At 34.8% G+C, this 16248-nt stretch overlaps 1 protein-coding gene across 1 annotated transcript in view; it reads left to right on the top strand.

The window, feature by feature from the left end:
* The first annotated feature begins 4479 nt into the window (after window positions 1-4479).
* LOC123314575 (centromere-associated protein E-like) overlaps window positions 4480-16248 on the top strand; it is a 66782-nt gene continuing 55013 nt past the window's right edge. The window contains exons 1-5 of the mRNA XM_044899935.1: window positions 4480-4619; window positions 4671-4753; window positions 4813-4925; window positions 11957-12130; window positions 12185-12456. Coding sequence (XP_044755870.1) covers window positions 4602-4619; window positions 4671-4753; window positions 4813-4925; window positions 11957-12130; window positions 12185-12456 — 660 coding nt within the window. The 5' untranslated portion in view covers window positions 4480-4601. The remainder of the gene's footprint in view (window positions 4620-4670; window positions 4754-4812; window positions 4926-11956; window positions 12131-12184; window positions 12457-16248) is intronic.

Raw genomic sequence — 16248 nt, 5'->3', positions numbered from 1 at the left:
AAAATACGAAAAAACACGACTGGGGAACTATGAGTTCACGGCTACGCTACTCGTTTCCTAGGTAGAAGATGAGATGAGATACCTTATTATTAGAATAAATGATTATCTTTTTCGCGTTAGGGATAATTTGGGAGGACACGAGAGTGGTAAGGAATAGCAAACATTATTGAAATATAGAGTCATCCTTTTATCCTTGAGAAGTCTCATTCGAAGATGAACACTCATGATTCTTCCATGGTCACTACGTAATCAATAAAATCTATTCATAAAAATGATAGAACCACTGCATCATATTTTCGATTCATTTTATCGAAATTAGTGGAATTATACTGGTAATCGTTTCATGTAGTTGTTATTATAACGTGCGTTCAAAAAATTTTTTCGTCAAGTAGGCTATGGAATTTTGTGTTTAAACGTAAATTTTAGATTGTGATGTACTTATTTTTTAGATGAAATGACAAGATAGCGTTTTGGATTGTTGTATTGAAAATCAGCAAATTATAAAGATTTTCACGTGCAAGAAGTCTTACTTGAAAATTTGGGAGAAAATAAAACGAGAGTGAAAATATACTTTTTTTTATAATCCAGAGACTTTTTTGTCATTTTAACATTTTATCCAAATGTTGCAGATTATTATCAATTTTTCGAAAGTACTGTTTCGCGATGTGTTTTTCGTGAAACAGCTATATTCATACAAATGAAGTGGATAGACCAAAGAAAAAACCCTAAAGTTATTCAGGAATGTTGAAAATATGATGCCACATGATTTAAAAAAAAACAAAATCAATTTGTTCCATAAAGATTGACATGTTATCAAAAAATTGAAAAGGTGGATTAACTACCCTTGTAGCATCCGAAAAAATTGGTATGCATCAGTCAAAAGCAAATTGTGTGACCTCTTTTCTTTGATGGAACTAGCGGCAGAATGTTATGAAAGATAAATTATCGTGCCTTCTATAGCTAAATTGAAATTTTATGAATTGCGATTTTTCCCTAAGGCCTAGTTTGAAAAATTCATTTTTTTGAATATCTAGATTATAATCATTCATCCAAATGCATCAAATTAACGATGATTCTTTCATTTTCTATACCTGACATTTAGAATATTTCAGAAGATGTGAAAAGTTTTAGGAGCAGAGGGGAAGACACTAGCAAATACTTTGATTAGGTATAGAGGACGCTATAACTGAAAACTTATTCTAATGAAAATCATATAATCAATTTCCTTACTTTAGTTGTGCATTTTCAACAAGTATCGACCACATCAATTCAATATTATATTGAATTGAACATATTGAGATTCTTACTGTGATTTATTCATATTACAAATAGCCTTTCACATTCTTGAGGGTACAAAAAAACATGAAACATGGATTCATTCAATATGAAATTGAAATTTTCTCAACCCCCTCATATGGTTTGGATGTTCATAATATAGCTTATTTTTATTTTTATAGAATTATTCTGTAAAGTTTTTAATTCGAATTGCATCTTATTACTTCTGAGAGAAATAAATTATATTAGAGGAAAGTCGGATAGTACCGGAATTTTTCCAAAAAACTTAGTTTGAAATGATTATTCCACATATACTTCACATGTCACTTCATAAAATAAATATATATCGTTCAAAGAAAATAAAGTGAACATTTTGAACTTCTTCAAGACTAGCGGATAACATCGGACACGAAAAATTTTTTATATACGGCTGAAAAAAGCTAAAGTTCAACAATTATCACACCTATGATACGTATGACCCTTTTCTACGTAAGAGCATCCCCCATAGAGGCCATAGACCAATCCATTACACTCACAACCAGAAGACAACCTTGGATTGTCTCTGCTCACAACACTGGATCCAGTCTTCGTCGAAACATTCATGGCAAATAAAAAAATGAATATCCTGCTCTCCTGTTGTTCGGATGAAAATTTTAGTTTCTGTTTTTTTCAACTAGTTTCGAAATATTTTGATTTAAACTTTCGTTCAAATTTTTCATACACCTTTAGCCTCATTTACATTTTCTTCTTTCAAGTCATTTATAATGGAATGCTTTTTTCAAGCAGTTTTTTGACTATTCTGTGTTTCGCAGCATTAGGAACTGGAAAAATTTCTTCGAGATTATCACAAATTTTTTTTTATGAATTCGTTCATCGAAAATATTTTCTTTTTGACCATTGGTTTCTCACTTTGGTGGATTGTGCTGAGCATACAGTATCTTGTTCGTTGATCTTTGTTGGAGTATTTTGTTTTTGGGAGATTTTCTAGAATCTAATGACTTCGGCTTTTTTATAACAAAATATTGAAATTATTTTTGTCCGGTCATGCCCGACATGCTTGTGTCCGGTGACACCTGACATGCACCTTGAAATCAATGAGACATTTGAGATATTTGAAATGCAAGGTATTTGTACACATTTTCATTCTCACTACTCATTAATGCTTGCACTTTGCCTAGAAGACAATCTAAAAACCTTCCAATCAAGAGAAGAGAGGCCTCAAAGTTTATTCTGTCCATGTGTCAATCACAAAAAATTACAATTTGATGTTTATTTACTAAACGGCTGAAAATATCCAGGTCAACTGAAGATATTGTGCTTGCATAGAATCAATTCGTTTGACCATTCAAAGGAGGGAGTAAAATGATAAAAATAAGCTTCCATATGGTAGCTCATTTTATCATTAAATATGCCATTTTAACCTTCAAAATAAGCTACCAAATGTATTCAATGAAGTGAAAAGTGTTTCATAACTGTACATATGTGATTTAAGAATGCACTTCAGTTCTAGTTTGAATGTTTTAATTGTAACATAATTCATTTATCTCAGAATTGAATAGGTGAAGATGTATTCATTGCTGAACATCTATTAGAGCACTTTTCATCAAAGACAGAATTGTGGGGCCTGAAAGAGTCTGAAAAGTATGACATTAAAAAAGGTCGAAAATCTTGTTATTTAGAAGCGTTTTGGATTTTTCTTTTCCACCAGTCTTCAAGCCTAATTGACTATCTGGAGAACTTATTGCATTAGCAAGTACATAAATGTTTGATTCTAAACCAGAAATACATTAAAGTATTGCAATGCCTTTTGCGAGCATATTTGGCAAATTCCTGACTAGTCCATGTAGATTACAGATATATGTCTAGTAAAGGGTGCCTTTTTTGATAAGGAGCCACTTCTTTTTTGACTACCTCTTGATGGCAAACTGAAACGGCTGTCTTGTATCATAGCCGTCTCAAGCACATCAAAATTGCAACCAAAGCATTAATTACTAAAATAGCCCCATCACATATATGCCAATATGAATATCCTAGATTTTTGACAAAGGGTACTAAAATGTGCCCATGAAAGGGTTGTTTTCGCCTTGAAACCTAAAAACATGGAATGGACATTGACGAGCTATGAATGTATTTGTTGTGGTACAAACATTCGATGCTTCTCTGTCTAGAGCGACACTAACGCAGTGGCGTGAAATAAATAAATTTGTATAGCCTTTACTTTTTCGTATGGAAAATTGACGTGTCAATGATGTCAGATTCAACTATCTCAATTGTAATTGGCGACACTAAGCAACTATCTCACTCCAGTTTTTGGACAATAACAAATGTTTATTTTCCATTCCTTGTATCTATAATCCAAGGTTTTCGCGGTTATTCGATCATATCTTCTGTGGAACTGGCAATTTCGAGAGAATAATCCATAATAAGTCGTAGAGTATTGAATTTTACGTCGAAAAATACTAGACTTATCCATTTTGAACTAACCGTTTTTATTACAAGTACAGGTCCTCAAACCTTAACCAATTTTCAGGATTATAAAAAAATATTCGTTTTATTCAATTCCTCCAAAAATATCTTCCAAATTGAATTATAAAAGATAAAAGTGATTTCTATGAAAGTTGCGTCTAAGGCGCGGTTCTCACTGGAGCGATACGACAAGCGATGCAACATGAGCAATCTTTTATCGCCCGATGCAACTTTTATCTTCGCAACACTCTAGTGCACACTGAAGCGATACGATATCCAAATTAAGCGCTTAATTGTCAATCAATTACGAAATTCTATGCTACTTTTTCCGATTTGATTCTCAATCACCTTTCTGTCGCTGAAGCGACCTGGCAGCTGTGTCCTCCAAACCGACGCGATTTCGATATTTATCGATGTAGTATCGCGATCGCTTCAGTGTGGACTGAATTAGTTGCTTCCATTACGTTTGCACGGTTATAAGAGAGCCGTGTCGAATCAGGGTCGGGTTGCTTATCGAATCACCTGTCGCATCGTTTATCGTATCGCTCCAGTGAGAACCGCGCCTAATGGAATTAAATGCGTTTTCTGTACCTCCCATTTCAGCAATATTTCAAGCTGCTCTAATTTCCAACAATTTGGAATAATTTTCACGAAGTGCATTTCGGGAGACGTTCTTTTTCATTGTTTTCGAAAATAAACCTCTAATTTTCTTTCAACAATTCATTCCGTGAAAAAATTGAAACATGCATGAACAAAATGTCACATTTTGACAAGTCTCATTCCAATAATCCAAATTGTCAACTGCGGGGTATAAAAGTTCTGAAGGTGAAAAATTTTCCGTCCGAAAATTATCCGAAAATATGATAGCCAAATGCAAGGTAAATAAATATAAATCAAATATAAAATTATCTTCATCCCAGCTTCCTTAGGATATCTCTTCTAAAATCAACGAATTGGAGAATAGAGTCAATAGCATTTCTAAGCCAAAATTACCAACGTCTGGTAAAAATCCGTGAGTATTTTCAAGTCCAAAATTAAATTTTTTCTTTACTGATTTCAATGAAATTGTAGAAAAAGACCGTCTACTGCACCTATTGATTCTAATCAAACTAACTCCAGAGTAAAATTGGCCCATGATATGATTAGTCAAATGCAGCAGCAAATTAATGGGGACAAGATTGCTGGTAAGACTTATTAACATTTTTTTAATTGAGAAAGTACAAACATATCTTATAATCCTTTGCTCTAAAATCTGTTCAGCAGACCTGAAATACGTGAACGCAGAAATGATGTTCAGATCACTGAACTCAGAATGGAAAGCGCACAGCAATGGATACGATTAGATTAAATGCAAAGATTATAGAGTAGAAAGATAGGAAACGCCCTCATATCGCTAGTACTAAAAACCGACTACATTTTGGCCAGTGAAAACACGCGTGACAATGAGATGGCGCTAAAAACGCACTGTCAATACAGGAATACTTTTTGATAACAGTTTTCTGTTTTTTGATTGAGGGGCGCGAAATTCGAATTCTATTTCTCGTATTGCATTCCAATATTGACTTTGTTTCTATCAGAAAACAAACATCCTGAGCGACAAAACAAAAGTATGGTTTTGCTTTGTGATCAGGATGTTAGTTTTCATCTAAACATTGTTTGGAATCCATTGATATCAACGAAAAACGCTGTTGGTTGTGCTATATGTTTATTTGCAATTCATAAAAAATTTACAGAAATTGAAATAGTGGGCAATAAATGAAGCTTTTCCTAGGACACTAAAGTATATGGTGATCTGCTATACGTCGAAGGTGTTGTTTCTGTACAATAGGTTGTTCTGAATTAATGAACTTAGTTGAATTTGTAAAATATACAAATATTGCAGACATATGCAAGACCTGTATGTCAGTATAGTTTCTTGGTGCTTTTTTTATGATTTCCTATGATATGGTCTCTTCATGACACAATATACAAATTGATTAATGAATGAACAGAACACTCACAGCAGGTTTCATAAAACTTTGACTTTCTAAACAACAATTTGACAGTCACTTGGTTCCCAAATGGAAATCAATAAAACCTCTGCATTTCTGAATATATTGAAAGTGTAGCAATTGAGAATCATTGAATGGACCTATAAAGATCATCATATTCACTTAATAGGCCGTTTATGCAAGGGATGCTTTCTGCATACAACAATTTACGTCGATGAACAGTTCTCAATTGACCTGCAGTAAAATGTTCATTGCACATGGTGTAGTAGTGTTTGCTGAAGTAATTGTCTTCAAGCCCTGAGAATTTTATCCACTTCGGAGCACTGAAAATAAGAATCAATGAATGACCGATTCACATGTTACGACTTTTAATACTTACGCTTCTATTTTCCTTAGTTGAGTGAAAAACTTAATCACGTAAAATACATTTTATTATTTTATCCACCGTTCTTCACCATTCAATAATTTTCGAACAATATTTTGAAGTTTTCACCAAGAAATAAGGCAAAAAACTCCAAAAATCGGCAACTAGAACGAGCCAGATAAACAAAAAGCGTTTGAGAGTCAAAACATTCAAAACCTCTTTGATCAAAATTGACGTCTGAAATCTTAAAAAATGTCATATATTTCTGCAAATGGCACTCAAATTAATATTTTAACCAGTCCTAGCGTTTTAATAACACGCGTGACACACAGATGTCGCTCAAATCGCTTTAGTCGCCTCGTTTCCCATCTTTCTACTCTATAATCTTTGATTAAATGAACAGAGAATACATAGCCCACTCGAAAAACAAGCTTTAGCGCCATCAGCTTTCACGGTACAGGTATTGATTTGAAAAAAAAATAAATTGGAAAAATGTCCAAAGGAAAATCAGAGAATGATTCGCATTAGCTGTTGATTGCGAAATTATTTTCAATGAAAAATGAGAGCTAATACGAATATTCTACGATTTTCAGTCCTCGTATTCTCTAGTAGGTTCAAAATTCGATGTATGTTATTTTTTGATTTAAGTCCTAACAGCACTATGAAGCAATCCAATATAGTCCAATAACTACACAGCATGCATCAAATCCGATAGTTCTGATTTTTTGCAGACTTGGTTATGATGTTGGTCCAATGAATAGTCCAAGTTTGTGTCCTCGAGCACCGAACGTAACTTTGTCAAAAATCGTTATTAAAATTTTGACGATTATAACCTTAAAGGACTAGTTTTTGGATACTAGTAAACTAAATTTGCTACAATATGATACTTGAACTGTTACTTCTGTAGATCCAATAGTTTTCAAGACTAAGCCTTTCAAAGTTTATCATTTTTTTTTATACTGTTGTTTTGAATGAATTTTGACCCTGATTATACCATCTAAGCCCTCTCCTTTTATGATGGGATGTTGAAGAAAAAGAGAAGTGTGAATGATGATGTTCAAGCTGAGCTTGTTCACCTGACTTAAGACCTATCGGAGATAGGTTCCACCTAGAGTCAAATTTCACTCAAAAATTTTCTAGTTCTAGTCTAGGTGGAACCTCACGGGTGTGAGGTGTGAATCTCGGAAACTATTGGGTCCACAGAGACCATTCTATTATCATATTGTAGCCAATTTAGTCCTCTTTGAAAACGCCCTGAAATTTTTTTTCAGAAATTAGTGTTTTAGGGTCATAAGCGCCAAAATTTGAAAAAAACACGACTTCGGCGTTCGGCGCTCACAAACTTGTATTATTCATAAGGCAAACATCAAAAACAGGTTTGCAAAAACGCAGAACTACAGGATTTGATGCATACTACTACATACTTCCAGGCGGCAAAGTTACTGGATGAAGAGTGAAAAAAAGGCAATGTATGCAAAAATCATATAAATCTACTTATTTCAATGTTCCTCAATTCCTCACAAAAAAATTATTTTTATTTTACCTCTATTTTAGCGTAGAAAATATCACACGACCGCTTTCATCACAGTTATGTCCAATTCTCAGAAAAAGGATTCGAACTGAAGGATAGAAACTGTTTAACTTTACAATTCATACCTACTTACACTTACATGATCTTGATTTTCTTGTTCGAAAGATATTGGGAATTTTCATTTCCATATTCACATCGGATTGTGTCATCATTATACTTCGCCGTGCCTAGGATAAAAGCATTAGGAAAGATCGAGAGAATGATTAATGGAACCTACTTATTTGTGAGTCTCAACAACAATAAAATCACCGTTTTTCGGTCGTCTTCGTTGCGATGGAAAATTGTTGGATGACTCACGGAAGAATTGTTGGCTACAAATAAAATGGTATTTTGTTGCTTGCTTTATGATCCTCAAGAATTGCCATGGGCCACGTTTCTTACAGCTCTGATTTTTTCAATGGAAAACTTACATACTAAATTACCTTTCACATATGTAATAGTTTGTCAATACGGGAGTGTTCATTTCTCAAATAATAATTTCCATTTTATCGTTGCAGATCTTTTCTGAAAATGAAACTCTCAACGGCCATCATCTTTTTGGGTCTCCTAATACAAGGAAATTATTTGTCATTCTCTTGACTCACAACATTCCTGATTGTGGATAGATGTAGATAAAATATAAGTAGTTCATATTTGGATAAAACATATAATAACCTACTCCCTTCTGTTGATTTCAAAATGTCGCAGTTATTATCAGAATGAGAAGATTTCAATGAAAATAGCAGATCCTGATAGTTTTTCTTTAATTTTTGGCAACCATTCTCGGCAGTCTCAAGTGGTTGTGGTAACGTCGTATAGTTAATTTCAATTAGAATCAAAAAAATTATTCGTTAACTTTTCCTCGAATTCCACAGGCTTAAAGTTAACGCCATTCGAAGGAAATTTTAATCTTAGTATAGCTCCAATTAAATTCTAGATTACTATCAAGCGAAATACTTTTTTCGAATTCTGCTCTCACCACTTCTACGTGTCTTTTTCGCTTGAAATTGAAGTCGACAGAAAGAAATTTTTTGGGTTAAAATTAACAGTGCTGTGCCTAAGATGGCGTAAGGACACAGTGTCTAAGCCTACACAACTGGTTCACCGAACTCCTACAAGCTCACGAATCTTCTGAGGTTTACTTCGATACCTACGGAGAATCAGGCAAACCTAGTTTTGCCATTTAAATTATTTCTAGGGTAGATAATAATAACTAACTCATCGTGATTGCTCGATTGGTCGTAAGAAAAAGGAATGCCTTTTTTTCTGTTCTGTACAATTTTTTTTGGGAATATTTTGTAATATAAACCTTGCCCTAACAATAATAAACACAACAAAAAAAGAATTGTCCAATTTGGTGCGATCTTTTGAACAATAAAGCATTTTGAAGTAAACCATAGATCCTCTTTTATTAATATAGAGATAATTCTCGGCATTTGTAAATGGCTGTTGTTACGTCGTTAATTTCAATTAGAATGAAAAAAATTCGAAGGAAATTATAATCTTAATATAGCTCCATTTAATTCTAGACTACTATCAAGCGAATTACTTTTTTCGAATTCTGCTCTCACCACTTCTACACGTCTTTTTCGCTTGAAATTCAAGTCGAATAAAAATATGTGAGTACTAATCTGAATTTACTTTATGTAGAAACCTGTATAGAAAAAAACCTCTGAAACATATTATTGTCATTATTCGGAAGCAAGAAGATTGAGCAAAGGAGGTGCAATTCAGTTTAAAACCGATCGAAAGGTTGATGACGTAGAACTCCGTTCGTTAGCAGTGGCGTACCATAGACATTGGTATTATAAAAAATGGTATGGTTTTTCTTTGGAACTCCCCTGCGCCAGCTTCTATTTATAAGGGAAATTGCCAACCTACCCTGCGTGCTTTCAGTCGAAGACAATGTTTTATGCTACCTGAAGTGTTAGCGATAACAATTTGAGGTCAAAATCCGAGTTCACGAATTTATTCATTATCTCGAAATAGAGAAAACCATAATCACTAATGCACAATCATAAAATCGCCCATCAATTGGAAAAAATATCAATTGGTATCAGTCCAATAAAAAAAGAGTTCAGTACAGGGAAATAGAAAACAAACTCCTATACACAGTTCACTTACAGCAGTGAGAGAAATGTTTATTTTACAGAAAGAAAAACAGTCTCCGATCTCAAACGCTTCTCGTATGTTCCCGACTCGTTCAGCAGCCAGAACTAAACCTTGAAGTCTCAACGGAATTCAGACTAATAATTTGCAGAAAAACGGAAAGGAATAAAACTGTTTTCAGGATTCAATTTTCCGGATCATCTTCCTGAAAAACAAAATGAGAATATAATACTGAAAGTAATACAATTATCAAGGGACAATGAGTTCTTTTCCACTTCATAATGTTCCATTGTGTAGGGGACGATGGGGTAATTGCGGACACGGGGTAAAGGCGGACACGGTTATCATGACCAAGTTATCTAGTTTCTATCATCTTTAGTGCGAAGAAAACAGTTACTACCGGTGATCCTTCATAGTTTTCAAGATAAGTCATTTCGAAAAATTGTGTAACTTGTGATCTAATTCTGAAGATTTTTTATTTTGCTTGTGGTATACAGGGTGATTCAGAACTCGAGGCGAAAAGTTAAGGAACGTATACTGGCTGCTATTCTTGATAAAAAAGATAAAATAAAATTTTTGGATATTGTCTTGTTTCCGAGATATAAGTGTTTCAAAATTTCTGCATGTCATCAATTTCAAACTTGAATAGCTGACAAAAATACAGAAAAAATTCAATCAAGCGTTCAAAAATGCCACCATTAGCTTCGATACATGCTTGGGAACGCAGAATAAGGGAATTTTACACTAATTGCATGCTTTGCTTATTTTGAGTGGATTCGACTGCATTAATAATTTGTTCCATTAATTGTTCTTTATCATTATTTTCCACTGCGTAAACTTGTTGTTTCAAATGTCCTCATACAAAATAATCCAAAGGATTCAAATCAGGTGATCTCGCTGACCATAGCACCTTTAATGAACGTCAGAAAACACCCGGCGAGATTTTTGTCGTCTATTAGGAAATCTCATGTTGTACTCCCGACAAGCTTTTAATGAGCTGCCCTCACAAAAACCGTACACAAAAATAACATCTGCATATTCTTCGTAAGAAAACTGCATGTTTAACAGAAAGACTAAACCAGCAAAGCAATTTTTGAATTGGCAAACAATAAGTGTTCTGTCACCAGGTGACATTCATTTCATTTATTTCTAGGCTTACTTTAATTTATGAAATTTAATTGGTTGCATACAGAAATATTAATGTCCAAAAACTCGGAAACGAAGCCTCATCGACCAAAAATTTTTTTTACTTTCAATCAAGAATATCAGTCTCCGTATGTCCCTTAATTTTTCGCCTATAGTTTTGAATCACCCTGTATATCAGAAAAATGATGTCAAATAGTAAATAATTTCTATCGATTGTTCTGTTTCGATATAGAGGTGATGCATAAATAACATTCAACAAAATATTGTTAAAGCCTCAAATTTTTGTTTTATTATTTTTGAAATGCCATTTGGGGTAATTGCGGACGAGGCAATCACCCCAGATATGAAGAATAAAAACAATAATAATTATTGTTTGTTTACAGATGTTTCGGAAACGTATATGGAAGACGTACAAAAATAATATTGAAACAGAAAAAAAGGACTAATTCTGCATTTTCTGCTAACAACTATTTTTTAGACTAAGAATGTTTGTAAAATGCGGTCATTATGTACACGAGAAAGGTTCAGGTGAAACATCATCCGGAAAAGGTTTTATCTGTGCTTTCTTCCATTAATATTGACCTCAATTGAGTAAATCCCTAGCAACTAACAAAAACACACGTCCGCTTTTACCCCAAATGATTTGGGTAAATACGGACAAAAAGGGTTTTGTATTTGAAAAAAAAATTTTCATTTTCATTAATCTCGTGAAATTTCACGATAATTAATCCCATTTATAATTATAAATGATAATTCAATAGCTGATCAACAAAAGATTAATAAATTAATAATATCAGACTGATAAGTTTTATCTACAAGTGTTATACTTCATTTTCCTTCAGCGTCCGCAATTTCCCCATCTTAATTTTTAAAAGGTTAAAAGTTTTACGCAAGCAATTGCTGGTGAAATGGTTCATTCTGATGAGTTCTGTCACCTGTTACAAATAAAATTTGGAAACACCCCGTATACCACAATTTGTCAGAAATTACTCCATGATCCTCTTCCAAATAACTCATATTCAGGGATTTTCACAGGTTGTTCATCTGCTGATGATATACATGCAAGAAATTTTGATAACAGCCAGATAGCGACTGATAAACTAATTTCCTTTCCCGATAATGTGAACCTTTCATCTGAAATTCCTGATGGAAGTCCTCCGCTCGGAAAAGAAAATTATGTGGAGGACTTCATATACTCTTCATCAGAAGGTAATACTCCAACATCAACCACTCATAACTTGACATTTTTTGTTCGTTGTTTAGGATACCCTGGCTCTCCAAGGTGCGTTAAAGTGGATGCGGAGAAAGAGAGCGATGCAGCAGATATAAAAGTGAAAAAACCACATTCTATAATATCACTGAAGGATCCACCAAAAACCGACGAGAAACCTTTTTGTGAATGTATGATGAATAACCCATTCAACAACAAAATCACCAAAATCGGAGAAATAACAGTGATGGGCATGGTGCAAAACTTTCCTGCTAAATGGCCGACAGTTAATACTATTGAGAAACCATTAAATGATGCTGAAAAGGTTTTTTATTCTAAGTCATCGTTCATTTAAAGCCTAGAAGCTAGGGATAATTTTGGCATCACGTAGTTCAATCGAAACCTACTGATCCACATGCTCAAAAATCACGAGAGAACCTACTATACACAGTGTTTTTTCCAAAGTGACATAATTTTTTAATAGGAGGTAGAACTCGTCAAAATGAATTGTTTCACCAAGAAGCAAAAGTACATGATTAGAAATATTCATCGATGAAAATAGATCCTTATACTACGCTATATTAATTCACAAAAATCAAAAAATCTCCGACGTGCGTATATAGGTACTGCCATAGACTAGCAGAGAATAGACAGCCCACTGGAGCAACAAGCTTCAGCGCCATCTCTTTTTGCGGTACACTTGCGAATAAAAAAAAAACTGAATTGAAAAGGAATCTACAACAACCATTTTGAAATCTCATGTGGTAATCCAGAAGAACACAGAAGAAAACTTTGCTATAAAATATCAGGAAAAGTTTCAATCGAACACATTTCATTATCGCTATTGCACATGAAAACTTAAAATGAATTCAACTTGAAATTTATTATGCGATTTTTACAACCTTTTGTGGTTTAAAAACTCATTTTGTGAAAATAGTATAATCTGTTCTAAGTTCAATTATATTCATCAAGTATCGGCCACATGAATTCGATATTTGAAATGAATTCTGTATTTCTCCAATGATTGAATTTAGATTATATAAACCCATGAAAACGTTTTCATCTAATGCGATCAAGCCTTTTCTGCTGCTTTGCCGCCAATATTCAATGGCTGAGTAAATCGGAATTGAGATTGGTGCAAAAAAGGTAGAATACCTAAAAATTTAAAGTACGGTCAACTAAAAGCCTAAAAGTTATTGTAAACGGGCATAAATAAGTGCTCTCGATACACAGAAACACTCGATAAATCACGATCATTCACGAATGATTACGATCGGCGTTTCCCGAATGCAGCGACACTTAACCATCAATTTTAGAATAATTTTTCGTGTTTAGTGTACAGTCTCACGAGATGGCGCTGGATAAAAGAGTGGTTTATCTATATTTTTGAGCTAATTTATGGGTACTGCTCAACTGCATTCTGAACACATTATCTGTTAACAGGCACTTGTGGTTACCGAAGGAAAAAATATCGTACCTGAAATTTTATCGGAATCGCATTGAACTTTCAGGGACGATAGATGTCCTAGTGAAAGCTTCGATGAAATCATTCGGTTTGATGAGTTCTACCTTCTTTCAAGAATGACCCACCTTTGAAAACACCCTGTAAAGTGGCATTTGCATCGATGCCTTCCTCTTAGTACATTCGAGAAGGTCAGCTTATAATTGAGCTATGCATTTTCGAGTAGGAGCTAATTCTTACTGCACAGCAGAAAAAATGGGATGCCTCTTCATCTCCTACAAAAATTTACGTTATGTTGTAACGCAACCGTTTATAGTTTGATAGGAGGGTTGCATGTCACTGCGACCTTGAGGTCTATTGTGCCCCCCCTTCAGAGCTGTTCTCAGCCCCTCTACAGCTCGCCTTTCAGCTCCAGAGTTCCAATTAACTTCACCATCTGAGAGGGCTTCAAGAAGGCTAAGTCCTCATTCTTCCTATAATTTTCTCGTTCATGACATTCCTTACGCAGGCTTGCAATGGCGAGGCATTCTGTAACCAGGTATACAGGAGTTTCCGCCTCTTCCCCACAGAATCTACGCTCGTCAGTTTCTGATAAGCCCATTTTCATCATATGCTTTCTAAGGCGGCAATTTCCTGTGAGGGGGTCGGTGAGGAAGAGTAACTCATTCTTGCTCAGATCCAAATACTTCCTCGAAGATTCCTCCAGAGTGTTTCTCTTTTGGTTTCATTTTCCTCCAGAAACTCTTTATCTTTACTGTAGGTGCATTTTCCTATACCACAGAAAGGTTCTGGGCCCAGTAAGTGACGTTTCTGCTTCCTTGTGTTGGCTTCCTCGTTTCATTTGATTCCACCCAGATTAAGAAGACCTTGTTGTTCTTGCCTATCTCATTGAGTTTCCTTCGGCACTCTCATGTCAACTTTCAGTCGATGACATGGTTCAGTGCTATCAGAATGGATCACTATGTCACATCCTTTTCCTTCCAGGTTTGTGTTGTTTGTCTTTGCATCGCTGGATTGCAAGGCGCAACTGTTATGCAGGCTACATTTTCGATTCATTCGTTTAGTGGGAGGCAACTTCAATAAAATTCCTCCTGATTGTTTCTTGGATTTTGCAAGCCGTTTCCACATTAAATATATGATTTATCCTTCCTTTCGTTCTCAGGTAGTCCTCTAATATAACCCTCTTGTGACCGGACAAAAATTGGTAATTTCAGATAATTGTTATAAGGAGATTTGAATTCAAAAAACCATCTATTTTTCATAGAAATTGAGAAATACCTACTCCATATTCACCCACACATCACAGTATACAATGCTTCAACCATCCATCTGAATGCATCAAATCTCTTGAGCTTAAGGAATTCAAAAAAATGTAGTTAAGGCTAAACTTATTATTTATTCATTATGAATTGTAATATACAATGAAATGTACCTAATACTATGGCAGTAAGACGCAAGTCGTTAGCCATTTGCTATAGCAATAAATTTTCTCTCTCTCTCTCTCTCATTATGATTGGGACGGAAAACTCGTACCATTCTCGCCGTCCCCTTTCAGCATGACTCTATATAGGATGGTCAAAATTGGTGATACCTGAATTTTCCAACCCAAAGAGATAGAGGTGAATGCATGGCACATTACGGTCGTAATTTTTCAATATGCCTATCTATACTAAGTTCCAAAAATACACTCCGTCGCCTCTCTCTGCCCTTATTGTTCTTTTTATCGAGTTAAGTGGAAAAGATTCGATTAAAAGAACGTTAGGAGTCGAGAGAGGCGATGGATTGTATTTTTAGAACTTAGTTATAGTAGATTGTTATTATTTGGAATCGTCACGTCGATGAATTGTGCAGTTATCTCATCCTTATTCAGCAATATGAGGTCAGGTCTATTGTGAACTATTTTCCGGTATGTGAGAACCGTACGATCCCAGTTGAGGTTGTGATGATCATTTTTCAATACAACATCCTGATGGTAATTGTAATAGGAAAACCTTTTCGACCTTAGAAATTGATATTTTACTGCCAATTCTTGTTGTAAAATCTTGGCAAAAGCATCATGTCTATTCTTGTACTTTGTGCCAGCGAACTCTTTTGTCCATTGAGCATGATTTTCCACTTTATGCATCAGTCATTTGTTTCGCCAATCGTTTCTTGTAGAACTCGTTCTAGTACTTCTGGGTTGCGGTGTCGAGTTGCTATGCCTGTGTCATCAGCATACAACGTTAGCATGGTTCTTGGATTCTTCGGAATATCGTGAATGTATATGTTGTATAGAAGTGGCTCAAGTACTGACCCTTGGTGTACTCCAGCCTCTATATCTCTTGTTGTGAAGAAGTCTCCTTCCACTTTCACGTAAAATCTTCTATTTTTGAGATAATTTCTGATCAACTTGCATATTTTGATGGAATATCCAACACATATCATCATATATATTAATCCTCCATGCCATACTCTGTCGAATGCTCTGGCGACGTCTAGTAAAACAAGATCTGTAGCTGAATAGTTTCATGTGTCGCACGGACATAACAGCTGTCGTTCGCCACTGAGGCATCCTTGGCGGTATATTTCATGTAGTTCCTTGTTGGAATCACCTGATCCTGGATGGCAAGGATGAACTGTTTTGGGGAAACAACCTTTCGCAAATCAAACATTAGT

This window comes from Coccinella septempunctata, chromosome 5, assembly GCF_907165205.1.
Source record: "Coccinella septempunctata chromosome 5, icCocSept1.1, whole genome shotgun sequence".
Lineage (NCBI taxonomy): Eukaryota > Metazoa > Arthropoda > Insecta > Coleoptera > Coccinellidae > Coccinella > Coccinella septempunctata.
The sequence above is the reverse complement of the archived record's forward strand: the minus strand, read 5'-3'. Positions and strand labels throughout refer to the sequence as shown.